This window comes from Periplaneta americana, chromosome 2, assembly GCF_040183065.1.
Source record: "Periplaneta americana isolate PAMFEO1 chromosome 2, P.americana_PAMFEO1_priV1, whole genome shotgun sequence".
In the NCBI taxonomy this organism is placed as follows: domain Eukaryota; kingdom Metazoa; phylum Arthropoda; class Insecta; order Blattodea; family Blattidae; genus Periplaneta; species Periplaneta americana.
Window position 1 is genome coordinate 181,717,917 of NC_091118.1, and position 14,964 is coordinate 181,732,880.

Genomic DNA, 14,964 nt, shown 5'->3' on the forward strand with positions numbered 1-14,964 from the left:
ATGATTCCATTCTTCAAATATTTTATTTAATTCTTTCATTTGCAATTATCACCTTATTTAATTGTCATTATTTTAATAATTATTCCAATGTACTTTTATTGTAATTTATATAATTTTTTATGCTTTTGTTATATTCTTGTGCTGAACTGTAATTGGCCCCTGGCTGTTGTACAACACATTAAATATTAATAAATGAATAAATTAGTAAATAAAAATAAATTATTATTATTATTCATTATTATTGTTATTATTATTATTATTATTATTATTATTATTATTATTATTATTATTATTATTATTATTATTATTATTATGTCGTCTATTATTGAATCCATCCGGTTTAATCACTTTGGACTTTTTACATTGTTACTTTTTTGGATGAATAGGGAGCTGGCCTATTGCATCAACCCCCAACCTGGAGGACCAGGTAATTTTTATTTGAGGTTTTCTTCCTCTAGCCTTTGACGAACCAACGTCTATCTGCAAGGCAGCAGCTGCTGGATGGACGATATAAGAAGTGGAATGAAGGAGAGAGGCTTGGAAGAACGGGACTGGGAGACAAGAAAAGAATGGAGGAAGAAGATAGAATTTAAACACTTTGGATACAGGAAGATGTAGTTTACATTGTAACCCTGTTAATGAATAAAATTATTATTATTATTATTATTATTATTATTATTATTATTATTATTATTATTATTATTACTGCTGAGCCATTTATACCGGAACCCACACTTTCTGAAGTCGAAATTGCGACAGAAAATCTGAAAAAGTACAAATCTCCAGGTATTGATCAAATTCCAGCAGAATTAATACAAGAGGGTGGAAGGGCAGTATCTAGCGAAATTTATAAACTTGTACTTGCAATTTGGGAAAAGGAAATTGTACCAGAACAATGGAAGGAGTCCATAATCGTACCTATTTTTAAGAAGGGGGACAAGACTACCTGTAGTAACTTTCGAGGAATATCACTTTTGTTGACGTCGTACAAAATTTTGTCGAATATCCTTTTCAGAAGATTAACTCCATATGTAGATGAAATTATTGGGGACCATCAGTGTGGTTTTAGGCGTAATAGATCGACAATTGATCAGATTTTTTGTATTCGACAGATAATGGAGAAAAAATGGGAGTATAAGGGTACAGTGCATCAGTTATTCATAGATTTCAAAAAGGCGTATGACTCGGTTAAGAGAGAAGTTTTATATAATATTCCTATTGAATTTGGTATTCCCAAGAAACTAGTTCGATTAATTAAATAAAATGTGTCTCAGTGAAACTTACAGCAGAGTCCGTATAGGCCATTTTCTATCTGATGTTTTTCCAATTCACTGCGGGCTAAAGCAGGGAGATGCACTATCACCTTTACTTTTTAACTTCGCTCTAGAATATGCCATTAGGAAAGTTCAGGATAACAGGCAGGGTTTGGAATTGAACGGGTTACATCAGCTTCTTGTCTATGCGGATGACGTGAATATGTTAGGAGAAAATCCACAAACAATTAGGGAAAACGCGGAAATTCTTGTTGAAGCAAGTAGAGCGATAGTGTTGGAAGTAAATCCCGAAAAGACAAAGTATATGATTATGTCTCGTGACCAGAATATTGTACGAAATGGAACTATAAAAATTGGAGATTTATCCTTCGAAGAGGTGGAAAAATTAAAATATCTTGGAGCAACAGTAACAAATCTAAACGACACTCGGGAGGAAATTTAACGCATAATAAATATGGGAAATGCCTGTTATTATTCGGTTGAGAAGTTTTTGTCATTTAGTCTTCTGTCAAAAAGTCTGAAAGTTAGAATTTATAAAACAGTTATATTACCGGTTGTTCTTTATGGTTGTGAAACTTGGACTCTCACTTTAAGAGAGGAACAGAGATTAAGGGTGTTTGAGAACAAGGTTCTTAGGAAAATATTTGGGGCTAAGAGGGATGAAGTTACAGGAGAATGGAGAAAGTTACACAACGCAGAGCTGCACGCATTGTATACTTCACCTGACATAATTAGGAACATAAAATCCAGACGTTTGAGATGGGCAGGGCATGTAGCACGTATGGGCGAATCCAGAAATGCATATAGAGTGTTAGTTGGGAGGCCGGAGGGAAAAAGACTTTTGGGGAGGCCGAGACGTAGATGGGAAGATAATATTAAAATGGATTTGAGGGAGGTAGGATATGATGGTAGAGAATGGATTAATCTTGCTCAGGATAGGGACCAATGGCGGGCTTATGTGAGGGCGGCAGTGAACCTACGGGTTCCTTAAAAGCCAGTAAGTAAGTATTATTATTATTATTATTATTATTATTATTATTATTATTATTATTATTATTATTATGATGAGAATACAGCCTGAATCACAATTGCATCCAATTTTACTACTTTGCAAACTATGAAACCTTACATCTCATAAACAAAGAATAATAGTTATTTATGGTACTTGTGAGGTAAGTGCATCTTTATTGCACGAGTGGAAAGATTTAAGCACGAGGCGTCAGCCGAGTGCTTAGATTACACGAATGCAATAAAGATCACGCTCACAAGTACCATACGTAATTTTATCCATGACCATAACGAAAAATTATATTTTATAAAAGAAAATATGTTGAAAATAAGTCCTCATGTAATCACATACCATGGCATGGATTTTAGAATCAATACGTTACTAGGTAGGTCATGATGCAGAAGGCCATGATTAGTAAAGAATGGTATCTAAGGCGTTGGATAAATAACAAATTATAATTAATTATATAATTTTAATATATAGTTTTTCACTTTAAACGTGTATTTCCGTCTTTTTGAAGTTTCAGGGATTATTTAGAAGTGTTCACGGAACTAATGTGATTAAAATAATTTCACATTTTACTTCTGTAAACTTAAGAGGAATATTAAAACTTAATTAATCATCGTGTCTGTTTAGCTCAGTTGACTAACGCGTGTTGTTTTAAAATCCTATAAACCCAACTTCATAGGTTCAAGTCTCCTCGCATCCCGAAAGGTAAATTATTACAAAATTTAAAAAAGATGCATATTAGATATGGATGTAATGTACAAATTACGACGTAGCAGATAGAGAAAAGAGAAGGAGATTGAGTGTATGTATATTTAAGAAATGGTAATAAAGAAGTAGAGGTAGTGACATCTAGTAACTAATATATTAACTTCTTGAGTAATAGTTCAATGGAAAAGTATACGTGTGTACCCGGGTACTAGGAAAATACTAATGAACTGTGAGATAAAGTTCAAACTGTGAGGTAAAGTCTTTATCTCACTAGTGAAATAAAGTAATGTTGAATAAAAGCCTACTTTACAAACGCAAAAGTATTTAGTAAAGGCATGTTTTTCGTTATGGTCATGGATAAACATAAAAAAACGACGTTTAAAATGTAGCAAATTAAAAAGTGAGGGCGACGGGAATCGTGTTCGTTGCTAGGACACGCGGTTGCGGACTTGTCCGACCAGTGCGGCGCTGAGTCTTGCGTCTTGCAGGGCACGGTGTCATATGGTCACTATACGTCTCAGACATCTTGTTAGAGATGGAAACCGCTCTCGAGCGCCCAAGGGGGGGCTCGGGCGTTATTAGCACTTCCCTCACGTACGGAGAAGCTCTTTCAGCTGTTCCACGTTCTGGATGCTGCGTCTGCGATAGCGAGTCCGAGAGATCATTGCTTCGCTTCCCTGTCTGGCGAGTCTTCGAGTCCAACAGCGTAAAGGTTTAACATCCGGGAGGTCACAGCAATGTTTAATTCTGACACTCCCCTCCGAGGGAGGACGGAGAATTGGCCAATGATTTATAAATAGAGAACGGAATATGGCAAAAACCTATTTTTTTCCTTGAGATTTAATATTTAAATTTTTCATGGAAATATAGGTATAAATAAATGAATTTTATAGCGCCTAAAAATGTTTATTTCGACGTTGGTGCCTATTTTTAGATTTTTTTTTTTTAATTTTTGCATAATTTTTCGTAACTGTTTATAGTTTTCTTAACATCCTGTACCATTTACATTCCAAGACGGATAACAACTTCTTCCTACCAGTGAACAAGACAATCGAGAAGTATCTCCGGGCCACTTCTTCTCATTCTTACAATCTTTCAATCCTAAAATTCCAACTTTCAGTCGGCCTGCGTAGCGTAGTCGGTATAGCGCTGGCCTTCTGTGCTCGAGGTTTCGGGTTCGATCCCGGCTCAGGTCAATGGTATTTAAGTGTGCTTAAATGCGACAGGCTCATGTCAGTAGATTTACTGGCATGTAAAAGAACTGCGGGACAAATTATTATTATTAGTATTATTATTATTATTATTATTATTATTATGGTTAGCTGTGAATATATTGAATGAGCAGTCGCGGAGAGCCGATGAGGGGTGGTCCTCCAGCTTGGGGGTTGGGCGAAGGGCTGACAACCCATCACCGTAAGAAACAGCTTGTTACGAATCCTTCAAATACTTTGGGGAGGCCGAGACGTAGATGGGATGATAATATTAAAATGGATTTGAGGGAAGTGGGATATGATGGTAGAGACTGGATTAATCTTGCTCAGAATAGAGACCGATGGCGGGCTTATGTGAGAGCGGCAATGAACCTCCGGGTTGCTTAAGTTGACACCGAAAAAATGGGTTCGAGTTGATCGTCAGTCTAATTGTGTTCAACGATTTCTTCTGAACTATGAGATGAGTCTTGCACAGAACTAAAAGCAAGTGCAAGATAAAAAAAATATTTATTAAATATGTAAATTGTAGATACTGTATTTAAATAATACTATATCTTTGTGTAAAAATTATTATAAAGTGTGTAATGTAAGGGTTCAATTGATTACTTGTATGTAATTTGTCTGTGATCTGTAATATAATAAAAAAAATATCATGTATTTAGTTAATGTAATGGAATAGCATTTAGGGCACGAATGAATGTTCATTTGCAATGTGTTATTATATATGGAAGGCAGACTTTGTTCTAAGTCAATGCCACGGAGTCCAGCTATGTGTTACGATGACCGGTACATTAACAGAGAGTTGAACCTGTGTTATATACCAGCGAGGAAGAAGTACGAATTACAATTTCGTATGCGTCTGAAGCTTAACAGAACTACTTTTAATTGCACGCAAGTAAAGAACAAATAAGCAAACGCAGTTCACCTGCTCTTACGCAGGATCACTACGCAAGAAATAGTCTTGTGCTGAGCGCCGTTGCTACGGAGACATGCGACAGTACTTGATAGCAGGGCAGGCACTTAACAGTTATTTATTTTTCATTTAACACTGCGTGTTTGCTTTCAATCACTTGAAAGGAAGCCCTCTTAACTCCACGCCCAGCAAGATCTCTCCTAACGCAATTTTCTTCACTTCCTTGTTAGCTCTTCTCTCTGCTCTCCTGATAGCAAGGCAGTCGTACACTGTAGTGGCTATAGCTTTCAGATGTCGACCTCTTGCAGTGTTAATACACAACTACACTGCTTCCCAGCGCAACACGTTACACGTACCTCGAGTCTCGTGTGTAGTGATATCACAGTCTGCTATATATATCCAAGAAGCTTCAGTTGTGAGGGTGCTAGGAACAATAGAATGTGCCGGTACTATTTCGCATTGTCTGTAATGAGGCGATATTAGCGATCCTAGTGGTTAGCAACTATCTATGGATGCATATTTACTACGTATTGAGCTTCGTGACTGAATATACTAGACTGTGGTGATATAAAAATCGATTACCAAAAAAAAAAAAAAAAAAAAAAAAATCAGTGATTCTTAAAACTGCATTTATGTACGTACGTGCACATGTATGTATGTACTGTGTCTGTGTGTGCGTGTGTGTGTCGTCGTTGTTCCTGCAATAACTCCTATGTGCAAAATATAAGATTTTTCAGTAGGAAGAAAAAACACAATTATTCATCCTATGGCAGTCGTACAAGGGAGACTGTGAATTCTTACATTTTAAAAACAAAGAAATATAGGCTAATTACATATAGGAGATTTTATTATTTGCTATATCACTATTTAAGTTATTTAATAGAGCAAAAATCTGAAAATCGATAAACATATCATATCGGAGTTATTGCAGGAACAACGACGGTATGTATGTATGTATGTATGTATGTATGTATGTATGTATGTATGTATGTATGTATGTATATATGTATGTATGTATTTCAAAAAATCAATGAAAAAATTGCGTTTAGAGAGAAATTTGAAGTTCAATTATTGTGATATCTGTGTTTTTCTTCTCCTTCTTTTTACTATGTTATTTAATAAAAATTTCTTAACATTATGTGGAATATCCCCTGAGCACGAGTATGTAACTGACTCTTTCTGGGGGTGCTAGAGAGTTTTTATATAAAAAAGCAATATCTATCTTTGTTCTGGCAATAAAAATATATTATTATTATTATTATTATTATTATTATTATTATTATTATTATTATTATTATTATTATGGGGATTGGGGCTGATATTTTCAACTTATACATTTTTAAAGCAATCTTTTTTTTAAAAACTTAATCGTAAACTTACAGTACATAGTTGAAGACTGGACATAAACAAAAGCTCTATGTATCAAAGAGACAAACCGTAGAAAACAGAGCTTTCTTGTACAACTACATAGAATTGTAACATCATACGTTTCGCACATCTATGGGAAAACTAGGACCTAAATAAAATTACAATGGGACTTATCATTTTTCTTGCTGGATTGAGCCAAGAACATAAACTTTTTTTTTTTTTTTTTTTGGAAAAAACTAATTTTCAACGTTATTGGCACTTAAAGCCTTTTTATGTCCAGTGTTCAGTTAATATGTGCTATCATACCACATTTGAACTACATAGGTTTTTTAGAGTTTTTAATTATTATTTATTTTAATGTATTGACACGTATAATTCTTCTTTTCATTATTATTGTTATATTTGTACAGAAATTTGGTCACTAGTTACTACGAACTTTGAGAATTAAGGATTATTCTGGGTTTTGTTGTGTCATTAATATATTTATCATATTTTTAACCTTCTTATTTTTTAGTTCACCATTTATCATTCTTTTAATAATTTTAAAATGTGAGAGATTCACCAATGTATAATTCATACTATAACCCAGAGCAAATTCAATTAATATAAATATATGAGCATATTCTGAAAGTTTCCAAGGTAATACGACAAAATTTGTGAAGCAAGGGGCATTTTATACATATCAAAACGTGGGGGGAAAAAGAGAAATAGCGAGAAAATAGCATGCAAACATAACACCGTGTACTGACGTCAGAATAGCCCTGAACTATAGTGTCATCTGGCATGGGCTATAAAAATGACCGCAGGAGAAAATTGATGATATTTTATTAAATTAAAAAGAAGCAGTGGAGTATTTTTAAACACGAATTTTTGCAAAAATGTCGAAATTTTATCCCAAAACCTCCGTTAAGACTGGTTCACAATAAACCAGGAACGGAAACGACAACGAGAACGAGAACAGAAATGTTAAAATAAATGTATTTAAATGTGAGCATTCACAATAATTAATTGTGAATGTTCATATCTAAATGCATTTATTTTAACAATATTTCCGTTCTCGTTTCCGTTGCCGCTTTATTGTGAACCAGCCTTTACTGTATTTTGTTCCTAGTAATATTATATGCTCCTATGGGTACAGTAATGATATTGAATTAGCGCAGTAAGTTAGACTCACCTTCGCTGACGCTGATGATGCTGTGCGGCGGGAACGTGGGCTGATTGTCGTTGACGTCCACGATGTTGATCCGCAGCGTCGAGGTTCCCGTCAGCTGCGGCGTCCCCTCATCCGTGGCGATCACCGTCAACCGGTATGTGTCCCTGATCTCGCGGTCCAGCACGATGTTCGTCTTCACCAGTCCCGAGAACGGCGGCTCGATCACGAACGCGTTGTCATGGTTACCGTCCACGATGTGGTACAGCACGCGTGAGTTGGCGCCCTGGTCCGCGTCCGTCGCCGACACCTGCAACAGCCGCGGCATTACAGATATATCCGCCTTAGCAACTGTCCTGTTTTCTTCCTTACTTCATAGTTTAGGGTACAGACTATTTCGATTGCATTCATTATATCGCCTCTGAGGTACACCTTGAAATCTTTGTACGTGGACCTAAGGTTTTTGTTATATTATACTGTTTTGAAATTAAAAGATGTATAATAATTTTAAAATTCAGAGAATCGTTTTGATGGATTTTAAAGTGTTTTTTAATACAACAAATTTATGTAATGTTGAAATAATTAAAAAATTCGATAACATCTTGAAATATTCGGACATAAGTTTTTTTGTTATTTGTTATGTTATACTGTTTTAAAATAGAAAGATGTAAAATAATTAAAAAATTCAGGAATTCGTTGGATGGATTTTAAAGTGTTTTTTAATATAACAAATTTATGTAATGTTGAAATAATTAAAAAATTCGATAACATCTTGAAATATTTGGACATAAGTTTTTTTGTTATGTTATACTATTTTAAAATAGAAAGATGTAAAATAATTTTAAAATTCAGGAAGTCGTTGGATGGATTTTAAAGTGTTTTTTTAATATAACAAATTGATGTAATGTTGAAATAATAAAAAAATTCGATAATTAATTTCAGTATTAAAATAGTTTTCAAATTTTGAACAAATTTATTTAATGTTGAAATAATTTAAAATATTAAAGATTTAATCATTGAAGCTATCAATTTACATCCTACGACATCGTCTTTATTCCACGTCCTGAACTATCTTTCTACTGTAACTTTCTTTATCCATTTACCACATTAAATTTTATATTGATAAACATATTGAAAAATTCCTGATTACTTATCATATTTTATTCGATTTTAATCCTATTTCCATTATTCTTTGGCATATAGCAACCTTACAAGTTGCGGAAGATATAAATTTTAGAAAATAATTTGAGGAATGTGAAATAATTAAAATATTCAGCAACTTAGACAAAAAGAAAACAGTTTTTAAAATTTCAACAAATGGATGTAATGATGTAATAATTCTAAAATTCAGCAACCAATGATGTGAATATTAAATTAATTTAAAAATAAATGAATACAAGAAATGCTGAAGTAACTAACAAATTCTCCGAATTTAGAAATAATGTTGAAATAAACTCATGACTACTATATTTATTTCAAGAATTATATTTCTTCGAATATGCTACAACACCAACATTGCTGAAGCAGTAAAGTTCAACATTAAATGAGAGAAATATCGCTCTGTATGTTTTCCTGCAAATACATAACTTAGTATTTTATTAAGAGACCGTGCCCTAGAGTCCAGAAATAATGATTAGCAATATATTTCTGAAAATATACGTCATCACATAAGAAAACACCCCGAGATACGTTATAATGTACTGAAATGTTATGGAAGTAAAATTGAGTAGGCCTATTTGTACTCACATGTAAACAGGTCATTATAATACAAATGCCTCAGGCAAGAAGTAACAAACTATGGTGATTTACACAAAATCATGTCTAACTGTTGCTCATTAACCATATATCACTGTAGCAAATGATCTTTATTATTAATGAATAGGTCTTTCTTTTTCCTGAAAACTAAAATTCTGGCTAAAATTGTTTACTGATAAAAAACATTAAACATTTTAATAACTTTTTTATCTCATATTTTTCTGGAACTTTCATGGTCTCTTTAATTTATTTGCTCGTCTAGTTGGTGTAGAAACGTACCTGTAGACAGCCTTTCAATAATGTTTTATTATTACAATTTATAAAATTATGTTTGGAAGGGGGGAAACTTTCACCATGTCCTGAACAGGACGTTGTGTCCTCAACATGGTTCGGATAGGATGTCTACTGTAGTAGACAGTATTTTTAACACAAAGATTGCAAGAATGCACGCTGCGCCCACAATTTGTTTTGTCATTCACACTCCCTCATCTGGAAGATCTGGTAACAAAAGTGAAACACGAAAAGAGACAGAGAATGAAGGCACTGACATGAACCACCCCTGATTGAAACACATTGTAAACCCTCATTAAAGTCTATAGCAGGGGTCGTCAGCACAGAGCACGCTGGGGCTAACCTCTCTTACCCGCGGAAAACGCAGTGCACTATAGTGCTCTCGTAGCTGCTAGCGGGTATGCTCTCTATCTCTCCCTGTTGCACGACGGTGCACATGGGAGTGCAATGCATACCCATTGCACATTTCAGCGAGTGCTGACGACCACTGGTCTATAGTTTTCCCTTAAAACCTTCATTTTGTTGCATGTTCTTTTCCTTTATGTTAGCCAAATTCCAGGAAGTTGCCTCCTCTCTTCGAAATTTTCAGAGCAGTCATTGAAACAAGGTGACTGATTTTTAAGAAGTTGTGGTGCGAGAAGGTTAATAATATTTAAATGTCATTTTCTTTTAATTTTATGCCATTTTTCCATTAGTTTGAGGGCATTTTAATGATCATATTAAGTATATTTTCAGGTCATCAACATCCGCCCCCTAGTCATGTATTTTGAGACACCCTAATAAGAAAACATGTACAGTAAAACCCCGATCATCCGTCTCCCTATTAACCGATTGGCGGATTATCCGATTGCCTTTCTCTGACGTTTTTCTTTCTTTTTTTTTTTTGGCTACATACATATATGAAGTTCTCTATCATAGGTCTACATTATATTAACACGTTATTTTTTTTTTTTCTAGAGAGAGTTATTACAAAACTTTACCCTTACACAGTATGATCTACTGTCTGAGTTGTCGTACTGTGTAACTTCTATATAAAATGTCTTCCGCGAGCATTAAAAGAAATCGTGTTATTCTAAATGTAAAAAAGTACAAATAACTAAGTGGTTTGGGGAACAAGAAGCTGTGGCTCATCTCAGAATACGAGATTGGAGTGACAACTGTGAGTAATTTAATAAAAATCAAGGATAAATTGTATAAACTATGTAAATCTACAACACGAGGTCTCCACTATCCCTATTTTTCCACAGACAGACAATACAAGGAGTTTCCTTGCCCCTTAAAACTCGTTGTTAACAACTAGACTTAAATCAGTGAATTTCTGATCCACTACCTAGCATGTTGAATACAAGACCATAGATGAAATTACGAAAGTGTAAATATTATTCACTAAATGTACGAAGATCTTTTATGGTACGGATTATCCGATTTTTCGATTAACCGTTCAGCCTATCCCCCTTCATTACCACGGATAACAGAGGTTTTACTGTACCTACATAAAAATTGCACAGGCTGATAATTATTTTCTAGGAAAGCGTTCGACAGCAACTCGACGATGATTCTCACCTGCATGACGAACGTGCCCTTGTTGTTGCCCTCCCAGACGGCTGCAGAGTACTGCTGCTGGGTGAACCGCGGCGCGTTGTCGTTCTGGTCCTGCAGATGCACCCACACGTCGCAGTACCCGTACAGCGGAGGACCAGACGTGAGACTCTCTGTCTGCGCCACCACCACCAGGCGCACGGTGGGCCGTGTCTCGTAATCCAGCACCCTCGGGTCCCGCACACGGATTTGCCCAGTCTGAGAGCTCATCTCGAATGTGGAGTCCTCGTTTCCGCTCCCGAAGCTGTATGTGATTCTGTGACGGCGCCCGTCCGTCCTCACTGCTGCCACCTGTGCAAGGAAAAAGGAGTTGAAATTACCAGGTTCGCGGACCACACCTTGAACATCAGTGTAACTTTCAATTTTAAGGATAGAAGGATGTGAGAAACAGACACTGGTAAAATAGTATGTATAATCTTTTCGCTGTAAGAAAAATCCTAATGTAAACAACAGCACGTGACTGAAGTGAGGCTTCATTGGCCGCTGTCGGGCGCCATAGATTCTCAGTACGTGTTCCCGCCTACTGTTGTACATTCTGTCTCACGTTAAACATTTTCCGTTACTCGTCAAGTAGGCCTAACCTCACTACTATGCATTCGTTTGCTTAGGAAACATTTATTTTATAATTACTGTAAATAAATTATTTTTAAGTCTTATGTCTTCACAATGGACGGTTGAGGATGCAAAAGCCATACTTCAGTACCACGTGCTTACGTGAACAACTACGAGCTCAAATGACGCCAGCTTGTTACAAGAACAGACTACCTCGGTATTACTGCTGGTATTCATCCGCGTTCATAGTTACTTACTTACAAATGGCTTTTAAGGAACCCGAAGGTTCATTGCCGCCCTCACATAAGCCCGCCAGCGGTCCCTATCCTGTGCAAGATTAATCCAGTCTCTATCATCACACCCCACCTCCCTCAAATCCATTTTAATATTATCCTCCCATCTACGTCTCGGCCTCCCTAAAGGTCTTTTTCCCTCCGGTCTCCCAACTAACACTCTATATGCATTTCTGGATTCGCCCATACGTGCTACATGCCCTGCCCATCTCAAACGTCTGGATTTAATGTTCCTAATTATGTCAGGTGAAGAATACAATGCGTGCAGTTCTGTGTTGTGTAACTTTCTCCATTCTCCTGTAACTTCATCCCGCTTAGCCCCAAATATTTTCCTTAGCACCTTATTCTCAAACACCCTGAACCTATGTTCCTCTCTCAGAGTGAGAGTCCAAGTTTCACAACCATAAAGAACAACCGGTAATATAACTGTTTTATAAATTCTAACTTTCAGGTTTTTCGACAGCAGACTGGATGATAAGAGCTTCTCAACCGAATAATAACACGCATTTCCCATATTTATTCTGCGTTTAATTTCCTCCCGAGTGTCATTTATATTTGTTACTGTTGCTCCAAGATATTTGAATTTTTCCACCTCTTCGAAGGATAAATCTCCAATTTTTATATTTCCATTTCGTACAATATTCTGGTCACGAGACATAATCATATACTTTGTCTTTTCGGGATTTACTTCCAAACCGATCGCTCTACTTGCTTCAAGTAAAATTTCCGTGTTTTCCCTAATCGTTTGTATATTTTCTCCTAACATATTCACGTCATCCGCATAGACAAGAAGCTGATGTAACCCGTTCAATTCCAAACCCTGCCTGTTATCCTGAGCTTTCCTAATGGCATATTCTAGAGCGAAGTTAAAAAGTAAAGGTGATAGTGCATCTCCCTGCTTTAGCCCGCAGTGAATTGGAAAAGCATCAGATAGAAAATGACCTATACGGACTCTGCTGTATGTTTCACTGAGACACATTTTAATTAATCGAACTAGTTTCTTGGGAATACCAAATTCAATAAGAATATCATATAATGCTTCCCTCTTAACAGAGTCATAAGCCTTTTTTAAATCTATGAATAACTGATGTACTGTACCCTTATACTCCCATTTTTTCTCCATTATCTGTCGAATACAAAAAATCTGATCAATAGTCGATCTATTACGCCGAAAACCGCACTGATGATCCCCAATAATTTCATCTACGTACGGAGTTAATCTTCTCAAAAGAATATTGGACAAAATTTTGTACGACGTCAACAAAAGTGATATTCCTCGAAAGTTACCACAGTTGGTTTTGTCCCCCTTTTTAAAAATAGGTACAATTATGGACTCCTTCCATTGTTCTGGTACAATTTCCTTTTCCCAAATAGCAAGTACAAGTTTATAAATTTCGCTATATAATGCACTCCCACCCTCTTGTATTAATTCTGCTGGAATTTGATCGATACCTGGAGACTCGTACTTTTTCAGATTTTCTATCGCAATTTCGACTTCTGAAAGCGTGGGTTCGGGTATAAATGGCTCAGCAGTTTGTATTTCAATTTCGTCCCGATCATTTCTATTTGGCCTATGTACATTTAGTAGTTGCGCAAAATAGTTTTTCCATCTGTTTAGGATTGATGGAGAGTCTGCAAGCAAGTCACCATTCTCATCCTTTATCACGTTTACCCTTGGCTGATATCCGTTCTTAAATTCCTTTATACCCTTATATAAATCTCGAATGTTTTTATTCTTCCGCGTTCATAGTACATAACAAAATATAAAAGTAGCTTTTCTTTTACATAGCGTTTTACATTTGAGTAAAGTTAAATGTTTCATCGTGTTTAACAACTAGAATTCAATGTTTTACTTTCAAATAATACAAGATTATAGTTTCCAAATACGGAACTAATTATATTTTCCTGCGTCATGTGTTTCAACTGGGAGCCAATCACGGGTATGACAGCAACGTGCTTATGTTTACATTAGGATTTTTCTTACAGCGAAAACAGTATAGGATATTAATTACTTTGACACTAAATTATTCAAAACTTGGATTTTTGTACCCTGCAATAAAGGCACAAATATCCGAAGTTTTGAAGCTATTGTACCTATTTACTCGAATATAATGCGCCATCGGATCTAATGCGCACCTCAATTTTTAAAAGCTTTAAATAAAAAAAATACTAGCGAATGTAATGCAGAGCTGCAAAACTGGTGCGGAATTTAATTTTACTTGACCTATCTATTCTTGCATTGCTATACCACGGGCTGTAGCCACCTCATTAGCTTTACCGGTACTTCTAACTGTGTCACTTGTCACAAGGAGCCCATTATTCCTCCTTTCCTGTATAAATTTCAAAACCTCAAATTTCAGGACCTTTTCGTGGGTCGTGGGATGCTTTAGAAGCAAATATCGCCATTCTGTGTTGACGTCATAAACGAATGTTGCTTTATGCTATACTGAATTCTCTTGCAGCCTATGTATTTCTATGGTTTTCAGCATAAAGCAGAACCTTTCGTTTGAATCTCGATTATTATCTTATGTATTTGCAGTTTTAAGTACGATATACAGGGACATCATTTTATTTTTACTAACATTTTTAATATTAACTTGGTTATACCTCTGGATCAACGCCGTTTGCTACCTCCTTCTACGACTGGAGTTCGATGATACTGGCGTGATATACAAACAGATCACTTTACTAGGTATAGGAGGGAAGAAAAGTAGTTCATCCATTTACGTAAACTAGGAGATATCAAGCTTTTGAATTTGATCATTTGCGTCAGGTTTTGTTTAATCAAAATACAGTACAGTATTAACAATGAGTGTTTTTACTCACGAACTG

The 14,964-nt window shown here is 35.6% G+C and overlaps 1 protein-coding gene across 2 annotated transcripts in view; it reads right to left on the bottom strand.

Annotated features, from left to right (window-relative positions):
* LOC138694887 (protein dachsous-like) overlaps window positions 1–14,964 on the bottom strand; it is a 378,336-nt gene that overhangs the window by 60,598 nt on the left and 302,774 nt on the right. For both annotated transcript variants that reach the window (XM_069819056.1, XM_069819055.1), the window contains exons 11-12: window positions 11,252–11,578; window positions 7,667–7,952 (exon numbers count right to left, since the gene is read on the bottom strand). In XM_069819056.1, the coding sequence (XP_069675157.1) occupies window positions 7,667–7,952; window positions 11,252–11,578 (613 nt within the window). The remainder of the gene's footprint in view (window positions 1–7,666; window positions 7,953–11,251; window positions 11,579–14,964) is intronic.